Source organism: Cnephaeus nilssonii, assembly GCF_951640355.1.
Source record: "Cnephaeus nilssonii genome assembly, chromosome: 8".
NCBI lineage: Eukaryota > Metazoa > Chordata > Mammalia > Chiroptera > Vespertilionidae > Cnephaeus > Cnephaeus nilssonii.
The window spans coordinates 43,612,491-43,636,049 of NC_137079.1; the positions used below are offsets into that span (position 1 = coordinate 43,612,491).

Below are 23,559 nucleotides of genomic sequence, written 5' to 3' on the forward strand. Positions count from 1 at the left end.
TGTGAAGGGAATTTATCATAAGGATTTAATTCAGAAACCTTTGAGAAAACCTTATGACTAAGAAGCCATGATCTGGAAATCACAGGTCTGATTACAACAGCCTATTGTAAAGCCAGATGAATTATTCCGAAAACACCATTCATTCTCTTGTCTCTTAGGGCAAGGAAGTAACTATTGAGCCTTCTAATATCACATTTTCTACACTCAGCTCATTGGTGAATACGAGTTCAATTTTTGACCATCTTTGACATTTAGTTCAGTGAGTGTAGAAGCCTTGTGGGGAGGTGGTTTTTCTCAGTTGTGGTTTCCTTGTATTTTACACTCTTTGCCACCATGATGTCTTAGACTTGATCTGAGCAAATAGGATGATTTTGAGTACTATTCATCTTTGTGTATCTTACTTATTTATTTATTTTTAATTTTGAAGATTGCTTTCAACATTTTGTAAGTTGAGTCACATTTACAGTGCTTCTGAATCCTGTGTATGTTAAAAAGTTGTACTTTTCGCCCTGGCCAGGATGGCTCTGCTGGGTGATGTCATGTGCACTGAAAGGTTGCCGGTTCCATTCCCAGTCAGGGCACATGCCCGGGTTGCAGGCTCGATCCCCGGTAGCGGGCAAGCAGGAGACAGCCGATCTCATTTTCACATAGATGGTTTCCCTTCCCCGCCCCCCTCTCTCTTCCTTCCTCTTTCTCTAAAAATTAATCTTAAAAAAAATTGTACTTTTCAGTTGAATAACAAGAATCTAAATTATGTCTTTAACATCCTTTGACATATTTTCCATATTTTGCTATTGATGCTTTGAGAAGTTAAAAAATAAGTAGGCCACAGAATCCATAAGAATATGTGAAAATTGCCCATCTGATGTTAATGTTCCCGAAATACAACTGATTAAATAATAACTGAACCTCTTGTCTGTCAAATCCTGGCCTGGGCATCAGCCTGGGAGCTTGGTAGAAAGGCAGAATCTCAGACTGCACCCTTTGGCTACTGACTCAGAATCTGCGTTTTGATTAGTCGACTTCCCCAGGTGACATGCTGCGGAACCCTTGAGTAATAGTAATTTTTCTCACCTTGAGTTTTCTTTTTGTGTTTGTTTTTTGAGCATCCATTTAAGTGCCTTATATTGTCATTGGGTCCTTTCACATGCACGAGCCCTTTAATCCTCAGATTCACCCTCTAAAGCAGGGGTGGGGAACCTTTTTTCTGCCAAGGGCCATTTGGATATCTATAACATCATTCGTGGCCCATACAAAATTACCAACCTAAAAACTAGCCTGCTATAACACTTAATTTACTCACCCGTAATGCCTTGGCAGGGCCAGACCACGTGATTTCACGGGCTTTCTGCGGGCCTCGGGCCGGACATGCCCCACCCCTGCTCTCTAAAGAAAAGTTGTCACTGGGGCCGCCAAAGGTGTCACTGAAAGACAGTTTCTGGAGTCTGTGTTTCCTAAGCCTGAGACAGGAAAATTGGGGCCCAGCTTGTCATGGCGCGGCCTGGCCGAGCATGACAGCCTCCAGTTGCTCCAGGCCTCACGTGGGCACACCCCGTGCTTCCTGCCGGAGCCCCGGCGCCTCGTGGGAGGATTGCAGAGGCAGCTTTTCTCCAGTCTTCTACAAATCAGGGCCCAATAGCTCCCTGCCCACTGCCACTTGGTAGTGTTTTTGTTTTTTGTTAGGTGTCAGTCCTCTTTCCTTTTCCTTTACCACTGACATCATACGAATGTGTAATGTATTAAATGCATATGCATTTAAAATATTGTTTTGATTTATTTGTGAATTGTTTCTCCTAAAGGATCTATCAGGGGAAATGAGTAATTTCTCATATCCTCTTCTTCCAGGAAGAATTTTAAATCGTTTCTCCAAAGACATTGGACATATGGATGACTTGCTGCCCCTGACATTTCTAGATTTCATGCAGGTAACGTAACAGTCATGTCACGTTCTCAGACAGAAAACGGGAAGTTGCTAACTTTTCAAGGCCCTCTCGTGGGGGCTAAGGGTGGGCCTTTCAGCCTGGCAATGTGTCATGTTTTCTTAAGAAAAGGCCATGTTTGTCAAAGTAAGGTGTGGTGATGGTTTGGAGGCTAAGTTAACATGAGTAATGCCTCGTGTGTAGGAGTGGCTACACAGTCATGCCGAGGTTGGTTCAAAGCAGCTACATGCTTGGTAAGTGGTTCTCCACCTGCCTTCCAGGTATCTGGCGCCAGGTCCACTTTACTGCGAGCACATTTCATAATATAGAAACAATCACCTCTCACGGAAAGATAGCCTAGATTAACTAAATTATGCATTGTATTACCACAAAGGAAAAATATTTACCACACCATTTTTTTTTTTTTTGTGGATAAAACCAGGTGTGGTTACTTACAAAGAAAAGATTAGTAATAATAAGGTGAAAATAATACTTTGTTAAGCAAGGACAATAGAGAGCAGTTATTGCAGATGCAAAGCCTTTAAAGGCAAGTCCCGATTAAGCCAATACTTTGAGTACAGGATCAAAGTCATCTCAGAAAATGTCTTTTTTTGTTTTTCTAGGCAGCTTTTCTTTCACACGTAGATTGCTCAAAGTCTTGAGGTGTCTTTTTTTTTTTTTTTTTTTAAGGAAAACCAACAATCCCATAGAAATGCCTTCTGTAAAGCATTTGCTTTGTCTGTGAACTTGGGGTTTTAAAGAATAATGCTGGGTCGTCCCATCTTTCATCTCCTCATTCAGTGCTGTTGCTCATGTGGTATGTTTCTTCTGTTGTCTAATTCTGTCTACATGGCAGAGATTCAGGCTGGGGGCCTTTCTTCTTCATTTCCAAGAGTTTGTTTTGGAAATGAAATGCATTAATCAAAGGCTGTACCTATTCTACCATCCCCGCTGCTGTAGCTCATACTTCACGAACCCCTTTTCACTTTCCCTAAGTGCCAGTGTACGGTGGTCTAATCATGAATTAGATTGAAGGCCAGGAAGTAGAAGTGCTACCGTTGGGGTGTGCAATTATGGCTTGATCCTGATAGTCTCCCCCCCGTCCCCCACCCCGCTCCTTCTTGACTCTTCTGGAGCTACTGTTCTAAAAGGAGCCAGAATTACTCAATTTGGAAAATCAGCTATGTCAGAAAAGTCAGTTGTAAGCCTGAGATGATTGCAGGCATTCCTGTTAGTGACACAGAAATGCAGCAATGACTATCTGACTGCAAACAGTCCCTGGGCAAAGGCATCCATCTACTGTTGACCAGCGTGAAGCAAGCTGAGACTCAGGCAGAGGGCTTCTACTGCAAACAAAGGTGTCTGATTTCTTTTTCTCTTCTGCATACTTACTTTTTAAATGTGTCCTGCTGGGTTCTGCTATGAAATATATCCCCAAGAAGCAGTCTTCGACTGACACAGTGTCACGTTTTGACCTGATGGTTTATGACTTTGAGAAGATTCTATGAAAGGTTCCTTTCCTTTGCCACTGTAAGCTAGGCCAAGGTTGAGTTTCCAAAGCTGGCTGCCCGGGCTTAGCACATGGTAGTTAGCTAAAATATGTCATGCACAGGGCTAGATGCTACCTGATCTCAGTATAAAACATTCCCAGCCTGCAGAGAGAAATTGCTAGTCTCACTGTGCTTTTCTTTAACTTTAGAGACAAGGGTTTTGTTTTTTTTTCTTTTCTCATTCTTCGCTCTCTTAATCTTGGCGAATCATATCATTGCTGCATACCAGTAGTCCCAATTAGCTGATTTCGTGAATCTAATAGCAAAGGTAAATCTTCACGTTATTGCCTCCAAGAAAGGAGCTTTGTATAAAGGATAACTCAGTTATCAATTATGATAAAGATCTGTTGTCACTGGTTTTGTTTGCAGGTGTCTTTAATAAGGCTTCCCGTAATCCCTTCAGGAAGAAATATTTTCGTCTTTTAAAAACAGTATTTGCTAAATATAAAAGCTCTGATCCCTGCCATTGTTGTTGATTCTTTGAGGGACATTTCCCAACATTCATTGTTTAAATGGTTGTCAGGAGGAATCAAGTGAACCTTCCTAAACAGTGCAGACTGGTTCATCTCTCTTAGAGCAGGTCTTTCTCCAGAGGATTTGCATTCAGTGTGTGGGCCTTTGACTGAAGTATCACAGGCATCATTTTGAAGTATTTGGGCCTGTTACTTTATTAGCAAGTGAAGAGTTTTATTAAAGCCACAAAAAATGAAATTGGCCTGCCCTCAAACAAAGGCCAACAAAAATCAAAATGTAAATTGATTTTTTTTTTTTTTTTTAAAGTTGGATAGGACTCTGTAAGGCCGACAACAACCTGGTGGTGTTCTGGGACTCTTAATGGAATCATGTAAACTTAAAATAAACACTATTAGGGTAAGCACACAGAATGAAAACTAATTTTCCAAATCAAATACATTATATTCAATTCATTTTCCCCAATCAACCAAATGTTTAAAACCTGTTAGTTATAACAGCCATCTTCTGGAAATTAATTAGAAGCCTATTAGCTCTGCTAGCTGAGCCGAATGAAGAGGGTTGCTCGTTACATTTCTAAGTAGGCTCTTGAATGAAAGCAGAGCAAGGTCAAAATGACAATCAGCTTGACTCACCTCAGGGCTGTGCTTTGGAAGTTGATCTAGTTTGTTTGTTTGTTTGTTTGGTTTTTGGAGGGTTGAGGGGGAGGGAGTGTTAGTGTTTTAAAGGGAATTTGATCTACTTTGACTCAGTTTTCTAATAAAATTTTTAAGTTGAAGTCCTACTCAGGTAGGACCATGCAGGTGTCATAAATTTTATCTGCGTGAAAAACAGCGCCCTCTCAATTGCATAGGGCTCTGGAACGGACATGACTTTTAGGCCTCTCGTCCAGCTCATCCACCCTTCTCAAGAGTTTTGTTAGTCTCTTTCAGAACTGGGAGAGGAGAAAATTGCCTGTCTGCCTTTGCTTTCAATGTCATTAGCAAAACTTGTTGCTGACAGCAGAAGGCTCTCAATTTTAATGTTTCTCATCAGATTCTTTGGGTAACCATCCTCATGACCTGCAGCTCCTCCTTTGCCTAGAGAAGCTCACAGAATCTACAGAGTGGCCAGATTATTATGATCTCTGAACGCATAATAATCTGGTCACTCAGTGTGTGTGTGTGTGTGTGTATGTGTGTGTGTGTGTGTGTGTGTGTGGCCTGGTGCATGAATTCATGCATGGGTGGGGTCGCCAGCCTGGCCAGGGGGAGGGGACATGGGCAGTTGGCTGGTCTGCCTGCTGGTCGAACTCCTGGTCGAGGGTACAATTTGCATATTAGCCTTTTATTATATAGGATATACACTGAGTGGCCAGATTATTATGCGTTCAGAGATCATAATCATCTGGCCACTCAGTGTAGTCCTCAATCTAACAGCTGAGTTAGTTGGAACACAAGTTTAAAAAGAGCTGCGAATTTCCTAGGGAAGAGGTTACCCTTGGTGTTCTCTTGTGCAGGAAGTGATCTCTACATATCTAGTATAGTATTCTTAAGACAGAAAGAGTGTGGCAGGATTTATAGTAATAGGAAGCAAACCGAAGAGCTTAGATATCTTCATGAGTAGGGAGTTCAGCTCTCCACTTATCAGAATATTGACATTAACACTGTGCTGTTGAATGTTTTTTTTTCTTCCTAAAGATATGCATAGGCTCATGCTCTTCTGAAGAATTAGAACAAAATAGATACAGAACTAATGTAATTAATGTATTTGCCCATGTGAGCTTTTTATTTTTATTATTTTTAAAATATATTTTTTTATTGATTTTAGAGTGGAAGGGAGAGGGAGAGATAGAAACATCAATGATAAGAGAGAACCATCGATCGGCTGCCTCGGGCACGCCCCCCACTGGGGATTGAGCCTGAAACCCGGGCATGTGCCCTTGACCGGAATCATACCCGGGACTCTTCAGTCCTTAGGCCAACCCTCTATCCACTGAGCCAAACTGGCCAAGGCGAGCTTTTTAATCCAAAACATGTGCATTTCATTAGCTTTTTTGTAAGACTGATGGATTTTGTAAGTAAGAGTTGAGAAATGTGGACCATTGGATTAGCACTTCATTGAGCTTAGAACTTCTGATGCTGAGGAATTGAAGGGAGAGGCCTGAGAATACACCCTCCAGTTTGCTCATATGGCTGTAGTTGGTGTACTCTGCAGGAGCAAGTCAGAAGTCAGGGACAGATTTTATAACTCCACCGACTAAATGGCTGAGATAAGAAAATTCTGTTTCACATGTGAACAGATTTGCTGGTCAGATAGAGGTTATTAACCTGACTTTGCCCCTTGGACTTGAACAAAAGATTTGTATGTGTGTGGACATTTGTGGGTTTTGTTTACGCTTTTTTGGATAGTTAGCTGTTCATCTCCATGCTAATAAGATACAGTGACACAGCTAATTTTGAAATCATGTGTCTTTTATTCTTTCTGCATTCAGTGAGGAGTCAGCAGGAACAGTGGGGCTAATGTGTGGGATTTTGCAACTGAATTGACATAGTATGGTGAATGAAGAAATTTTTCCTACAAAGCTTTTTGGAAGGGGAGGCCAGAAGTGAAGGAATTTTTTTAATATATCGTAGGAAATAAATAATTTATGCAATACCAAATAGCAACAGTCTGCAGGTTACCTCAGGGTTGCCCTGGGCTTATCAGATAAGTTAGCCGATAACTGGCAGTAGATATCTGGCTTATCAAAGTGTTGTTCAAACACGTTTTGTTTGTTTGCTCTTTCAAAAGTCATAACAGCTTTGAGTATTAACAGCATTTTAAAAACCAAGTCATTTAAGCAAGAACATAGTTCTTCGCATGTTAAAACTAAATATGAAAATAGCGATTAAAATACAAATAGTATAAGATCTTTATCAAGACCTCAGGCATCACATACCACTGAGGGGGAATTCTTTGACTAGGACTCTGGCCATCCTACCATAGTGTATTTAAGTAAACAAACAAAAACATATAGGCAGTAATTAAAATTTACATTTTTAAGTGCTTGATTTCTTAACACCATAGCACAAAATACAGCAGCATAAATCTAGTCTTTGATTTTTTAAAAACAGTGACTTAATTAATAAGGGTGCCATATGTAATTTTTGTAATTTTTATATTTGATGGGCAGATATGTTGTTTTGTGAATATAATTGCAACTAGATATGTAGTGGGAAATCTTGGCATTTCTCCCAAAAAGGAAAACAATGTTTATATTATATATCTGTGATATATGGATTTGTAATTCTTTTTAGGATTTCTCATTTTTATAACATCTTCCTTTTTGTGTTTTCCACCAGTTGTTTATTCAACTCATTATGTGCTGGGATGTAAGAATAAAAAAGATGGAGCCTTTACCTTCATTCATCTGACAAGCACTTATTATCTTGCATGCTAGGCACCGTGTTGGGCATGGGGATGTGGCGTTGAGATTTAATTCCTGTTTCTCCTGAGGCACACTCTCCTGGGAGAGACAGAAAGTCGGTAATTACAATGCTGTGTGATAAGTTATAATAGGAGGGAGAGTGGATAATGCTTTAGCATGCATCATATCTGATTTCCAACCCCAGGTCTGCCCTTCTGTTATTGGGAGGAAGTTATGGGACCTCCAGGTGGAGGGCCCCTTGTGGGTAGTTGGAAGTACAGGTCTGGTGTTGAAGACCGTGACCTGGGATGACAGTAGAGCCCGCATGTTGTTCACTGAGCGGGTAGCAGTTGAATCTGTTGAGGATGGATAAGATTGCCCAGACAGCACAGCATTTTTAGGGGCCAGGATCAGAACTCTATGGAAGCCTTGGTATTTAAAGAGAAAAGAGAGAAAGTGAGGCCAAGTGGAGGAACCAAAGAATGAACCGCCAGGAAGAGAGGAAGAAGGCCAGTATTAGGGAAACCAGAGGAGGACAGGTGTGCTAAATGCAACGGAGATGGTAACTAGAAAGTTGTCAGTTGGATTTGGCAATTAGGAAGTGTCTAGGGACCAGCTGGAGCAGGTTACGATAGAAGGAGGCCAGATTGCAACCGCTGAACATCAAAGAGAGGAGGAAGCTGAGATGAGGGCAGACTACTCTTTTAAGGAGTTTGACTCGAAGAGGTCAGGCCCATGTGGAACATAGGGTCTTGGACGGTGTCACTGGGTGTTGTGTTATTTGGGTTTTGTAGTTGACGTGTGGGATCGTGGTAGTAGGTGGGATAGCCCTCTCTCCCAGCCCTCCCTTCAGTACTCAAGGATTAGAGTTGAGGTCCTGAGATGCAGTGGTCAGGAAGGCATGAAGGCCTCCAGGCAAGGGTCCTCTCCAAGCCTCCCTGGGAGGGAGCCATCCAGAAATCAATGCCCTGCTGAGTTTGGAAGTGCCACAGAGGAAGTCCTGGCAGGGGAACTGGGGCTGGGAGCTAGAGGCATTTAAGGAGTCTGGTCCAGGGGGGTGGCAAAGCTACTAGGAAGTGACCTTTGACCCAAAATGAGAGGAAAAAGGCACAGCAGATGCCCCTGGAAGTCAAGTTTCCACTTGGGAACCACACTCTTCTCTGTCATCAGGTGAGAGTGGAGATGGGAAGGAGGAGGAGCTCGAAGGGAATTGTTCATTTAAAAAAAAAAAGGATATAGTTAGTGACAAGTGTGTTCGAACTCATTTTTGTGACTCTGCTCTTTCGTGCTGTATTTGATAAACCTTAAAAGATACTTGATCATTTTAATTTTTATTTTTGTCATGCTTTAAAGTGTTTGTTCCATATACTTTCCCTCAGCTTATTCCTTCCCATTCCCTTACGTGAGATCTTAGGCAATTCATTTACCGTAATGATAAGAAAGGTCTGCCTCCTATTAGTTCTTTGTCTCCTCTGCCTTTGCCTTGTGAACACAGATTACCCTGCCCATGATCCCCTGAGATCAGCAGATACCTTTGTTCTTTGCTTTCAGATGCCAGTATATTTGCTTATTTCAGAACTTAAGAACTTCCCTGAACCAGAGACTAATAAGTCATAGATGGCTGAGACCCTTCGAGGCATCATCAGGCTCCCACTTCCCCTAAGACTGTCCAAGGAGCAGCCCCCTAACACTGAGCCGTTTCTCACAATGCAACACGGTCTTAGCCTCTGTGTCTCAGTAGATTTTGTTTCTTTTGTGGTGATTTGCGTTACAAAGGAGCCCAGGCCTACAGAGTAAAATTCATATTTCCTAGCCCTTTAACCTCTCTACAAAGCCTGGGAAGAAACTTCACATGCCTGCTAGACTGACTATTGATGTGTTTCTGTGTTCCTCTGTGTGTGTGTGTGTGTGTGTGTGTGTGTGTGTATGTATTTGAACCTTTCGTCCCTCCTCAAATGGACCATATTAATTGTTCACCCTTTAAGGACCAGCAAGTCTCTCTTCCCCGTTAGTGAAGCTTTCCTTAATCACTCTGTGCTGCAATAAAACACACTATGTGCCCTACAAAAGGGAAAGGATCCTGTAAAAATGGGTCTCGTTCTGTGCTGACCATATTTCATTTCAGCCTCACAGTCATTCAGTCAGTGTTTTTTGAACATGTCCCGTGTGTCAGGCACTTTGCTAGGATGTGCTGTGTGGAGCAGTGAACTGGGTATTGGCTTCTAGGAATTTGCATTCCTATGCAGGACACAGTACTAAATGGGTAAACTTTTGTAATGATTCCTATAGACTGCTGGTGCCTTAAGGAAAGGCAAGGGTTTGCAGAGACTGTGGGGACTGCTTCAGGCATGGTGGTCAGGGAACAGGTGACATGAACAGGTGACATCTGACTCTTAAGAAGTAAGAATGAGCCCGAGCTGGTTCAGTGGATAGAGCGTCGGCCTGCAGACTGAAGGGTCCCGGGTTCCATTCCGGTCAAGGGCACCTGCCCGGGTTGTGGGCTCGATCCCCAATAGGGGCTGTGCAGGAGGCAGCCAATCAATGATTCTCTCTCATCATTGATGTTTCTGTCTGTCTGTCTCTCTCCCTTCCTGTGGCATTTTTTTTCACAAAGTTGAATTTACTCAATTTTTCTCTTTAGATATCTTAACTTTCTAAACACAATGGAATTGCTCTGCCTGGGAATTCTAAAGTCAGTGCTGCGTAAGGTGAAAGTCCAAATTACCCACACATAACAGTAATCCTAGTAACTGGGTCCTGGGTGTCAAGCCTCATTTTTTAAATCCTTTATTTGTATAATATCTCATTTTATCTTCCCCGCAACCCCATGAGGTCCATACAATTTCCGTGTTGGTTTCACAGGTGAAGGAAATGAGGCCCAGAGAAATTACAGATTTTTTCCAGGATCACACAGCTAGTTAGCGATAAACTGGAGACTTTTATTTTTAAGGTTTTGAGGTTTACTTATTATGCACATGAAGGAAAAGCAAACTGCTCCTTTTTTTAATTTTAAAAAAAATCTATTTTATTGATTTTTTTACAGAGAGGAAGGTAGAGGGATAGAGAGCTAGAAATATCAATGAGAGAGAAACATCAATCAGCTGCCTCCTGCACACCCCCTATTGAGAATGTGCCCGCAACCAAGGTACATACCCCTTGACTGGAACCGAACCTGGGACCCTTCAGTCCCCAGGCCGGCGCTCTATCCACTGAGTCAAACCGGATAGGGCTCCTTTTTGGTTTTTGATCACATAATGTGAGTATTCTCACTGAGGGAAATCTCTGGCAGAATCTGTAATAATAAAAATGTAATATGCAAATAGACCGAACAGCAGAACGACCGTCCGGACAACCTTCCTGATGACCACACTATGACACCCACTGGCACCAGGCCAGCCAAGGCGGGTGTGATGCAGTTGGTCAGGGGCCCTGCCATCGCCCCATGATCGCCCTGCAGAGGGCGGCTCAGGCCACTGGCTGGTGGGGCAATCGATCATTCGGGGGGGCTCCACGATCACCCCAAAGAGGGAGGCCCAGGCCACTGACTTGCGGGCTGCGGCAGGTGGGCAGGGCCTCCCTCTGCAGGGTGCAATCGATCGCATGATTGCCCTGCAGAGTGAGGCCCAGGCCACTGGCCAGCAGGGCTATCAATTGGGGGGACTCCACAATCACCCCAAAGAGGGAGGCCTAGGCCATCAAAGAGGGAGGCCCAGGCTACCCAGTGGTGGCACTGTGGTGGGGGGTGGGGGGTGGGACCTCCCTCTGTGTGTGGGATATTCCATCCTGGAGCCCTGGCCAGGTGGGCGGGCCTACCTCTTTGGGGCGATTGATCGCGGGGCCACAGACTGTGAGAGGGCACAGGCTGGGCTGAGTGACTTCCCCCCCATCCCACCTCAGTGCACGAATTTCGTGCACCAGGCCTTCAGTGTCTAATAATATTTAAATTATTGGTCATTTAGTATCTACACCTCTTCCTCAGCAAAAGCTGTACAAATGCTCATATAGTATGACTCCATGGTACCCGAGATATCAATGTTTTTGAAAATGTGGTTCTAGGCTTTTATTTTTTTCTGGCTGCAGAATTCATTCTGTGCAAACCTACTTTCACTTCTGCAAAAATGCTTTTGGAAATGTTTGCTGATTGGTAACATTTAATCCAAGAACTACTATTTTCAAGAACTTTATTCCTTGGTTTTGTGATAAGCCTACTACTGGAGAAGTTGTGACACTTTGGGGAGTATGAGCATCAGAATGCTCAGGAAGTAGAGAACTGTATTTACACAGAATCTGATGCACATGTGTTTGAGGTGTGACATATATGGCTCTGTAGTAATACTGTGTGAACAGGGAAGGAGAATTAGATGTGATGAAAGCAACTGCACATTTCTTGAGGTTTTGTTTAAAAATAGTAGACCATAACTTCTGCCAACAATGACACTAATGTCTTATGCTTCATGAGAAAGTACCCGGATGGACAGAGGAGTAACACAAACTACCTGCAACGCCAGCTTGTATATCAGAAGGAATTAGAAAATCAGGTCCAGGCGGAGGGAGACCCATTGAGAAAGCCTGCTAAAGTGTTAGGCAAATAGACCTATCATCTGAATGCAGCAAAGCAAGTCTTCCCATTGTAGTAGGTCCCAAAGTCAGCTACTGGGGATCTTAATCATCTCCATTTGTCAGAAGACTGCTTTCCTTCATCGGTGTGTGTACAAATAAATCTGTTTATAAATAAATAAATAAATAAAAAATAGTAGCATAACTTAACATTAAAACTTTAGGAACAGTGGATGATTCTACATTTTACTAATACTGGTAATTGGAAATGCATTTGGTCTATACCCGTGGTCAGCAAACTGCGGCTCGCGAACTACATGCGGCTCTTTAGCCCCTTGAGTGTAGCTCTTCCACAAAATACCACGGCCTGGGCGAGTCTATTTTGAAGAAGTGGCATTAGAAGAAGTTTAAGTTTAAAAAATTTGGCTCTCAAAAGAAATTTCAATTATTGTACTGTTGATATTTGCCAACCACTGGTCTATACTATAAATGATGTATAAATTGTATACAATAAATATGTCCTTTTTTTATGGGGGGATAAAGTACCCCTTGTGGTTTTATTAAATGGAATGACCAAGCCACAGTTTAAAATTTGAGTACTCTGAAAACCTATCCATAAAGTATCTAAATTCCCAATTCCAAGATTTTATATGGTAGGCAGTACCCTTCTTTTCTGTGAGGTGAGACTAGGAGATCTGATATATTTGATTTTACACAGCAGAGCTTGTCGGTGCAATATTATATATATACCAGAGGCCTGATGCACGAAGATTCGTGCAAGAATGGGCCTTCCTTCCCCTGGCTGCCGGCACCGCCTTCGCTCTGGCCGGAGCTGCCTTTCCGCCTTCCCACGCTGCCCAGAGGCCCGGAGCAGCTGGGGTGGTGCAGAATGCTTCCGGCTGCTCGGAGCCTGCACATGCAAATTAACCCGACATCTTTGTCAGGTTAATTTGCATACTCACTCCTGATTGGCTGGCGGGCATCACAAAGGTGCGGTCAATTAGCATGTTACTCTTTTATTAGTGTAGATGTGTGTGCATGTGCGTAAACAGAAATACATACCCTCGAGCAGCAAATTACATTGTTGATATAATCCTTTCAAATCAAGTAGCTTGATGCACATTTAAAACTATAAACCAAATGGCTGGAACGTGCGATTTATGTAGGACTCTAGGTGGATCAGGGCCTATATTTTACAGGGTATTGAAAACTTGTCTAAGGAATTTATAGTTGAACCTGTAGACAGTTGAGCCCCAACCAGCATCTTTGAACAGGTGTCTGCTCACCATGTAATTTTAAAAAAAGACTAGAATGTGTGTGCATGTCTGTCTTCTTTGAAGATGTTAGTATTCCCAGTTGGTGGGCTTAACTGAAAATAAGCAAGGCTGCTAATCTGGTTTGTGTTGAACCCACATGGTGGTTGCCCCTGAATTGTGCCCATAGTTGCTTCTGAAAAGGACCTTGGTGTATTTAGATTTCTCTCTCCTATTCGTGGGCACCTGAAAAAGTCTTTGTGGCAGATGATTTCCTCCTCTTTCCTTACTGGTTCCAGGCAGCAATGCATCCGCGCTCAGGGTTGGGCAGCAGGCCACCTTGTTCCTTGTTGGGCCTCACTGTGGCTTCGCTGGGCTTTTGACTCTGTCGGGGTTAGGGGTGGGGGTGAGGGTATGGGTGGGGGATGCCAGGGCCCCCTGGTTTGTTGGACACTTGACAGTCTTTGATTATTTGATTCATTCTAGATGTTTTGTCTTCAGGAGAAATTAAGGAACAAGCTAGTGAAACCAATGATGTTCCTAATATCATAGCTTTATGATCCATAAATATCACAACATGAGTTTATATCACAGAGATTCTAGATTTACTATCTAAATATTTTAAAGGACATGTTCCCATGTAGACTCACTGAATCAAAAATCAGTTGTTTTCAAAACAGAGCATTGAAGACTAAATATTTCTCATTTCTGAAACTTGCAAGGTTCTAGATAATATTTGAACAAAGAGTCTTAATTATCTAGAATTTTTGCCATTAAAACATCATATCCTAGAAGTCTTCCTACTAACAAAACAAGTGAAAACGAAGGTTAACTGTAGAAGCTGTATTTAGACCTTTAAAAAACATTCAAAAACCTTAGGAGCGCTCTGAGCATGTGAACTCGCACACAGCTGCCCTCAGCAAAATGCCGTAATTTATTGAGGAAAACTGAATCGCAAAACCTTTCTTCCCCACACAACCTCATCCCCCCCCCCCAAGTCCCCGCCCCCCCCAAAATCAACAGCTTGACTGAGCTTAAATAACTGACTTTTCATATTCTTTCATGGAACACAAAGGGCTAATCCTGAGGCTACTTGAGCCACCAATGCAGGCGGTGATGGGGACCACCATGGAACATGTCATTCCCTCCTCACCTCACACAAAACACATTGACTGCAGCTTTATGAAGTGAAAATGCCCAAGAAAAAGAAAATGGGAAGGAGGTGTCCTCAGTGATTTCTTTCCAGAGGGGGAGCGCCAAAGAAAAAGCTGCTGCATCTGGATACTGAGAACAAAGCAAGCCTAAGACTTGGGTATAATAGGTTGGGTCACTTGCTTTTATAGAAGCAAAAGAGTGGAACTGCCTTTACTTGTCTCAGTACCACTGACCCTTGCATTTCATTGTGTGGAGATGTCAGAGAAAGTGTGTAGAAAGCATTCCAGCCTCTTTCACTGAACAATGACTTTGTCATTTTGAGATTTCTATGGTGTGCTGACCCCTTCCCCCACTCCCTCCCTCCAGTCCCCCTCGGACAAAAGAGATTGTTAGTGAGGCTGCCTTGCCCTCATTTGAAAGATCTCTGTTTTACCGACTCTTTAAAAGTAAACTCATCCATTTTAACCGCATCACCGTGTTTTCACGCGTTTAAAATCAACAAAAGCGTTTTAGTCGGAGCATTTGCAAGGATGGAATATTCCGTGAAAATGCCAGTCCCGGGGATAATGATTTATGCAGACTGCCACGTTAAGAGTGGGCGTCCTCGTTAAGAGAAAGGAGAATGGATGATGTGGGTTACCGGAAATACTTACACGCACTTGACCCTCAGGTGTCTGAGATCAGGGTGATAAGATTCACACAAGCCCGTGCATACAGTTCCTTTACCTTTTTATTTTTTTTTAACGAAAGACAAGCCAGTTGGGTTTTTCCAGTGTGATGGTTAGCACACTCACTAAGCAGACCGTCCGCATCAGCACGGTGACAGTTAATCACGGGGGACCCTCCCAGGCTGGCAACCGGTGTTCCAATTTGTCTGTCCCAGCATGTGTGCTCCAATGATAATGTTTGTAGTTTAACGAGAAGCTAATTAAGACCCTAAAGAAAAAATAATCAGGATCGCATTTTTATCAGGCCTGATGGTATTGTGCAAAGCATAGAACTGTACATTATGGCATTGTTGGATGATGTCCATTGCAGAACAGGAGTGGCCACTCTTGGGGCATTCTCACCTTGCCATCTTATGTCTTAGGAATGGTAAAATGAACAGTTGTTGCTAGGGACAGGAAAATGGCTGAACGCAGTTTATCCTTATGTTATTAATTATTGTGTTATTTTCCATACGAACAACTGCATTAACTTCTTTGAGGACCTTTAGAGTCTCCAATATGCTATTCTTGATTACATTCATTCTCTTTACTGAGTTTTCTTGATTAGATGAACAAGAAGGGGGTGGCCTGGAGAACTTGCCTTCAGTTTTAGAACAATCTTGCACGTGCTATTTTGTGTATGGCCGTATTTCTTAAATCTGATGTGGGATGTGATTGACTATCATCTCTGCTGCCTCGTGGTTGCCTTCTGCGTGTTTCTTGCAGCCTTTCCTGGGTTTGCTGATTTTGTGTTCCCTGATTATTGTCTGCGTTGGGTCTCCAAGCAGAGAGTGCAGTGCTAGCTTCATAGCAGGTGTGACTCGGGGTTTTTTTGTTTGTTTGTTTGTTTTTGAGACACACAGGCCGGTTACCGTAGCCCTCCCACGTGCTCTCCCAAGTCCCCCTGCCCCCAGTGTACCCAAGAAAATCACCGCATGACATCGTGCCTGTATTGTACACATGGCCAACACCTGCTGGAGCATGACCTAATGGGAACGGTGTCTTTATTTTTCTCGCCTATTGATATTATTGTTGAGGTATAGTTTATATACAATAAAACACTTTATTAGTTGGGCGAGTTTTGATCATTGTGTGACTACCACACGAAACACTATGTAGAGTACTTCCATCACTCCGACAGTCTCTCTTGCTCCTGCAGTTCATTCCCATTCTTCTCCCCGACTTTGTCCACACAGATGAGCTTTCCTGTTCCCGGGCTCCTCGAGTGTAAAAGGAATCGATGCTGTAAGTTTCCCTGTGGCTGCCTTCTTTTGCTCAACATGTGTTTTGAGATCCATCCATCTTGTTGCCTGTCTCAGTGGTTTTCCTTTTTTTTTCTATGTGATATTCCATTGTATGGAGCTATCCCACAATTTATTTACCTGTTCTCCAGTTGATGGACATTAGCATTGAACCTTATTGAGCAAGTGTTTATGTGGTCATGTGTTTTCATTCTCATTGGGTCAAATACTTAGAAGTGGAATCGCTGGGTCATAAGATAGGTGTAAGTTAACTTTAAAAAGTTATCATAAAATTTTTCAAGGTGGTTGCACCATTCTGCACACCTGCCAGCAATATAGGAGAGTTCTAGTTGCTCCACATCTTGGAAATATTATTATTGATTTTAGCTTTCCTAGTGGGCATGACTGGTCTCTTGTGGTTTTAATTTGCATTTCCTGGATGATTACTGATACTGAGCTCTTTTTCACGTGTTTTAATTGGCCACGCAGGTATCTTCTTTTGTGAATTACTATTTCAGATCTCTTGCTTATTTTTTAAACTTAAAAAACTTATTTATATTGTTGATATATAGTTTATATGTATATATTTTTAGTAATAGTTTTAATAATAGCTGTATTCTAGTCCTTTGTGTATATATTATTATAGTCTGGGCTTGGATTTTTATATTCTTAAAAATTTTTTTGAGTGAGGTATAATTGACATATAACATTATATTAGTTTTAGGTGTGCAACATAATGGTTTAATAGTTGGACAGATTGCATAATGATCACCACAGTAAATCTAGTTAACGTCCATCAGTTTACATGGCTACAAGAAAATTTTTTTTCTTGTGATGAAAACTTTTAAGCTCTACTCTCTAAGCAGCTTTCAAATATGCAATACAGTATTATTAACTACTAGAGGCCCGGTGCATGAATTCGTGCACCAGTGGGGTCCCTTTCTGACATCCCCCGAGGGGTTCCGGATTGTGAGAAAGTGCAGGCCAGGCTGAGGGACCCCAGTGCACCATTGGGGCCAGCGAGGGACGCAGGAGGTTGGCCAGCTGGGGAGGGACCATGGGAGGGCTCCAGGTAATGGCAGGCCCATCTCGCTCAGTCCTGATCAGCAGGACCCCAGCAGCAAGCTAACCTACCGGTTGGAGTGTCTGCCCCCTGTGGTCAGTGCACGTCATAGTGACTGGTCGACTGTCTGCCCCCTGGTGGTTAGTGCACGTCATAGTGAGCGGTTGAGCAGCCTTAGCATATCATCATTAGCATATTACACTTTGATTGGTTGAATGGTAAGACCGGACACTTAGCATATTAGGCTTTTATTATATAGGATAGTCACCATATTATACATTGTATCCCTGGAACGAATTAATCTTGTAACTGGAAATTTATAGGTTTTGACCCCTCTCATTCATTTCTCTCAACCCTTACCCCTCTGCTTTTGGCAACCATCAATCTGTTCTCTGTATCTATGAGCTTGGTTTCTTTGTGTTTAGTTTTAACCCTTTGCACTCGTTTGCTTTTTTCTCGAGCTGCTACCGATGCTAACCGTGTCGAGTCACACTTGACATCCGAGTGCAAAAGGTTAAGTAAGATCACAAAGTATTTGTCTTTCTCTGTCTTACTTAGCACAATACCCTTTAGGTCTCTCCATGTTGTCACAAATAGCAAAATTTCCTTCTTTTTTTATGGCTGAATAATACTCCATTGTGTATATATAGCACATTTTCTTTATCCATTCACCCTTGGTGGGCAAATAATTTGTTTCCATATCTTGGCTATCATTAATAATGCCACATTGAACAGGCATTTCGAGTTAAGGTTTTGTTTTCTTCAAATACATCCCCATAAGTGGAGTTGCTGTATCATATAGTAGTACTATTATTAATTTTTTGAGGAACCTCCATACTCTTTCCACCAACAGTGCACAAGGGCTCCCTTTTCTTCACATCCTCACCAACAGTTGTTATTTTCTGTTTTTGTTTTTAGGTGTAAGGTGATAGCTAACATTCTAATAGGTGAGGTGATACCACGATGTGGTTTTGATTTGCAGCATTCATTGGATTGAAAAACCTCACACTCCAAAGTACCACACCACGGACAAAGGGTCTTTCATTGATGTTTTAGTTTGTAAACATTTACATTTTGTTGCCTGCCCCCCAAACATAGTTTAAGCCCCTATGAGAAGGGAAAGGAGATGTGACTAGCAGTGGAGAGATTTTCTTCACCAGCAATATCCATGGAACACCTAGTCACTCTGGATACAATTTCTCTTGGAAGTACTGGCAGAAGAATAAGAGGCAGACTGATACAGGAGTATTGCTTGGTGAGCATTTCCAATCTCTGCCTTCCCCCTCCCACCTCCCCCCAACCTCCATTTCTTGGTGATGGAGAAAGAGGAGAGAGGATTACAGTGTTTTACCAAACTGGCCAATCAAGCATATACCATCCCCTCACCATCTCCTAGGTTCCAGGCTCAGCAACATTATATAAGATTTGCCTGAGAGAGAGTTGACTGACAGGATGTTCTACATTGAATCTAACTTGGTCACTCTCCCCTGGGAGTGCAGCACAGCAGGTAGGCTGAAGCTCAGCATCTGTACAGGAAAATTGGTGTATACACAACCTCACCTGGCTGCCCCATGATGCATTTGGGCTTGCCCATCACACCTGAGAATTACCTGAGCTATCTGTAATATCAGAGGCCTGGGGTCCCCCTCAGAGACCCACAGTGCTGCTGCTCACTGCTGAGGACAAGTGCAGTGTCCTTTCTGGGCAAGTGTTCAGAAAGGTTCTCATCTTTATCGACGTAGCTTTCCCATTGGGCTACGAGATACTTCCATTTAGACCCTTTGCTGTTTGGCCTCTTAGCAAAAGTCAAGTGCATTTTGTGGGCAATTGATCTATGGAGAAGTTTGAGGAAGACTTGTTGAGCGCCCCTCATGAACCTCTCTTTCAAACCCAGTCACCTTCACTGTGCTGTTATGTAGACCTAGGCATGGCCCCCTCAGACCCATCCCGGACTGAGCTGCTGAGTCCTGGGGGAAAGCATGGGCTCAGTCCCCGGAAGTGATGCCGTGAAGTGGTTCTGAGACTGGGAGGCTGCGGAAATGGTGTCCCACAAGGTTGGGTTGATGTTAGCCTAGACTTGGGACCCCAAATCTCCTTCTGAACCTCCTGGTCTCTCTGCCTCAGTATTTGGCCTTTTTCTAATCTAGGTTTAAAAGTCCCAGAGGGTTAGAGTTCAGTGTTGTGGGGAAAGGCGTCTGAATGGGGCCTGGGAGGAGCTGCCAACATTTCAACATTGCCAATGTTCAGAGGTTCTGAAACGATTCATATTAGATTGTTCAAAACTTGGAAGGCATTTCCTTAAAGCCTCAGAAGTGACAGGTGTAAGAAATCTTTTCTCTCTTGTGGGAGAGATGGAGGTGATCCTGAATGCAATTATTTTCGGGTGCTTGTTTTCTCTGGGAACTGGGAACATTTTCTGGTCTCCTGCTGCTGCCCTAGGCCCCCAGACTTGCTTTTGCAGCCAACACCCACCCTCTCTCTAAGGGAACTCATGGCCCAGGCTGTGTTTCTGATGCCAGACAGAGTCAAAGGTTTCAGCAAGAACCTGGGAGAGATATGAGCGGGGTATGACCTAGCAGGACTGTGCTCAGCAAAGTGACTGATGAGTTCTGAGTTTCTTTCCAGCAGTAGCGGCTCCCAACTTTCCTCTTATACCTGGTCATTGTCGTGCCTTCTAACAAAGGTGTGGAGAAATATTGCCTGCTCAGTGGCTGCTGGGCCTGTGGAGATACCCCTTTGGTCACCCCAGCAAAGGTGGACTCAGAGAAGCCAGTCCCCAGATGAGCACTCAAGAGACATGAGTCTGTGCAAGAGTTGGACGAAGACTTGGGTTGTTCCGGCCCCAAAATTCAGAGACTGGAGCATGGCGTAAGAGGCTGACCCCACAGATGCTTATCCCAGCAAAGGTGGAATCAGAGAAGCCAGTCCCCAGATGAGCACTCAAGAAATCCATCTGTGCAAAAGTTGGACGAAGACCTGGGATGTTCCAACACCAAAATTCGCCGACTGGAGCATGGCAGCAAGAGGCTGACCCCCACAGAAGCTTGCTGGCTGAGGCCCTCTGCAGAGAGGACAAACATTTAAGGCCTAAGACAGCTAATTTCTCTTCCTTCAGTGACCCTCGCTGCCCACCCCTGGCGATTACAACCTGAGCCATTCTGTGAGTCTTCCCAGCCAGGAACCTCCTTCCTTACTAAACAGTCAAGGGCAAGGAGTCCCAGAAACTAAGGTTTCAAATGGTAGGCTGCTCTGAAGCTGGCCAGTCAGAAAACCTGCTGTTCCTCTGCCCAGTCTCTAGAGTCCCTTCTCGGGCAGAAGAAAGAAAAGTCTGTGCTCTGTGAGCCACATAGGATCCAGGGGCAAAGAGAGGATGCAGAGCGGACTTAGCAGCGGCCCGCCCAGTCTACCAGATGGGCTCCCTGGAAAGTATCGAGCAGCAACCCCCTTTCCTCATGGCGCACCTGCCTTTTTATTCCTAGCCTCTCGCTCCTCAGCGGCGTCCCTTACTGATCAAGAATTTTCTGTAAAAGCCAGTGTTTGATTTGAAATTCAGTTTTCATTGTGAGGCCCCAAACCTCCCGTTTTCCATGAAGTACATTCCCATGTGGGGTACCTCATCCTATAAGACTTTCTGCCTCCAGAAAGGACACTTGGGTGCAGCTTCTACTAGTATGGGGCTCCTGCAATGACATCTGTTGCAAATTGGGGCAGGACTCAGGCTGATACCAATGAGTCCTTCCGTGTGTGTGTGTGTGTGTGTGTGTGTGTGTGTGTGTGTGTGTGTGTGTGTAGGCGGGACTGAGAAAATGCTGTTTCTACCTATTGATTTACTCAACAAATACTTACTAAGCACCTGTGCTTGTCAGGTGGGATATTTTGGTGACTGAGAGGATTGAAGCCCCTCCCCTCAGAGCATCCACAAATGAAAGGAAGAGATAAGTCAACAATATACTTTCAAATAATAATTGCTATAAAGAAGTGTGAACTAGGATAAGAGGACAGAGTGATGCAGGGGTGCTAAGTTTCACAAGGTGTCAGCGAGGTCTTCTTGCAGGAGGTGAATTTTCAGTGGAGATGTGAGCGATGGGTCCTGTGAGGAGCCAGAGGAAGAATATTCCTGAAGGATGACATGGCAAATGCAAAGACTGCAAGGCGGGAATGTGGCTGGCTGGCCTGTTTCAGGACTGGCAGAAAGGCCATTGTGGCCAGGGAAGAAAGAGAAAAGAATGAAGGTGTGATAGGAGAAGTAGGTATGGGCCAGACTCTAGTGGGCCTGTCACCCATGGTGAGGAGCCTGGGTTTTTTCTTAGGTGTGCTGGGCGTCCTGAGTCGGCTAGAACGGGGGGTGCAGTGATCTGATGTCGCCAATGGAGAGGTCACTCTGACTGCTGTGCATGGCCGTGGGGTGCTGGCTGTTACCAGTGGAACAGCTCAGCAGTTAAGGTGACAGTTGGTCCTGGGGAGGGGGGAGGGGGAATATCAACAGACAAGAGAGAGCTCAGGCTTCGGGCCTGTGTCCCAGGCCTCCCTGCCTCAGGAGCCCAGGACAGAAGGGGGCACTGCCAGCAGCTTGTGGCCCTCCGGTCAGGGTGAGATTACCCACCCTGTGGACAGACAGCACGCCTCCCCAGGGGCCACAGTGGCAAGACTGTGGCTCCGCCCCCAACACATACACTCAAGGCCAAGGCAGGTCCTGATCACTTAAGTCTCCCTAAGCTGGGTTAGAGGATGGGGCACACACAGTTACCCACAGAAGACAGCTAATGCCTCTTCCTGCAGTGACTGCTGCCCGCTGCCCACTGCCCACCCTCGAGATGAGAACCTTAGTGTCTGTTTCTGGTACTTTCTGTGGCCGAGGCTGACATATATCTTACAAAGTGATCTTCCCCATAGCCTAGTACCAATACATAGTTATTATAATACTAGAGGCCCGGTACACGGAATTTGTGCATGGGTAGGGTCCCTAGGTCTGGCTGGCGATCAGGGCCGATCTGTGGAGTGACTGGCAGGGCAATGTGGGGGGCGCCTGCTGGCACCCGCCTTGGCTGGCCTGACGCCACCCACTCACCGGCCCCGCCCCCGCTGCCACTGTCAGTGCCTCCCTCTGCAGCATGCGGGCTGGAGGCAGCTCCTGCATTGAGGGTCTGCCCCCTGGTGGTCAATACACATCATAGCGACCGGTTGTTCCGCCATTCCGTTGACTTGCTTATTAGGCTTTTATTATATAGGATTCAGTTTATTGGTATATTATTTAGTGTTCCTAAGACAGATTTGTAATTTTGCTTTCTTCTAATATCTTTGTCTGGTTGTTATATATCATAATTTTGGAGTTAAGTTCTAAGTAAATTTGCTGCAATTTACTTGCCAAGCCATTTTGGCCTCTAAGTCTTTTCTGTGAGAAGCTTTTAAATTATGGTTTCAGACTCTTACATTGGTATGGAATTATTCAGATATTCTGTTTTTCTTTTGTCATTCTTGGTATGTAATTATTCAAGAAATTTGACTTTGCATTAAAAATGTTAAGTTTATCAGCACATTGTTTATTGTATTCTCTTTTTAATGCCTGTGGTATCTCTTGTTTTCTCCCCTTGTAGTTCATGATAATGGTAATTTCCCCTTTTTTTTTCTCAGTCTTGGTAGGAGTTTATTCATTGACTTTCTCAAAGAAAGATGATTCAGGTTTTGTTGATTTTTCTGGAAGTTGGTTTCTGTTTCATAAATCTACTTTTCTCTGGTTTCAATTCTGCTACATACTAGTACTTTAATATACTCTTCCTTTTCTGACTTAGAGATGGAATTTTAGACTTGTAGCCTTTTTTTTTTTGTAAGACCTTTTTTAGAGCAGCTTAGGTTGACAGCAAAATTAAGGAAGATTTCCTATGTATTACTAGTAGCCTTTCTTTAAAGAAAAAAAAAAGTTTAAAGCTATAAATTTACCTCTAAACATAGCTTTAATTGCAGCCCTCAAATTTTAATATTAGTAGATTTCATTTTCTAGCAAAATACTTTGAAGCAGGTGTTATGTCAAAGGTTATTACTGAATTTCTAATTTAGTGACTTTCTAGTTACCTTTTTGTTGCTGACTTGCTAAATCCACTAAGGTCAAAATATATTCTGCACAATTTCTGTCTCTTGAAGTTTGTTGATACTTGCTTTATTGCATAGTACATATGCAGTTGTAAAGAATGTATTCAGTTAATGGCTGCAGTATTGTACAGTTTTAAATTATGTCAAGTTTGTTAATCATGTTTTCCA

The 23,559-nt window shown here is 43.5% G+C and overlaps 1 protein-coding gene across 3 annotated transcripts in view; it reads left to right on the forward strand.

Moving 5' to 3' along the window:
- ABCC4 (ATP binding cassette subfamily C member 4 (PEL blood group)) overlaps positions 1 to 23,559 on the forward strand; it is a 229,762-nt gene that overhangs the window by 143,989 nt on the left and 62,214 nt on the right. For 2 of the 3 annotated variants that reach the window (XM_079778944.1, XM_079778943.1), the window contains exon 20: positions 1,846 to 1,925. In XM_079778944.1, coding sequence (XP_079635070.1) covers positions 1,846 to 1,925 — 80 coding nt within the window. Of the gene's footprint in view, positions 1 to 1,845; positions 1,926 to 16,196; positions 17,027 to 23,559 lie in introns of those variants that run through there. The other variant, XM_079778945.1, reaches the window with a different exon arrangement.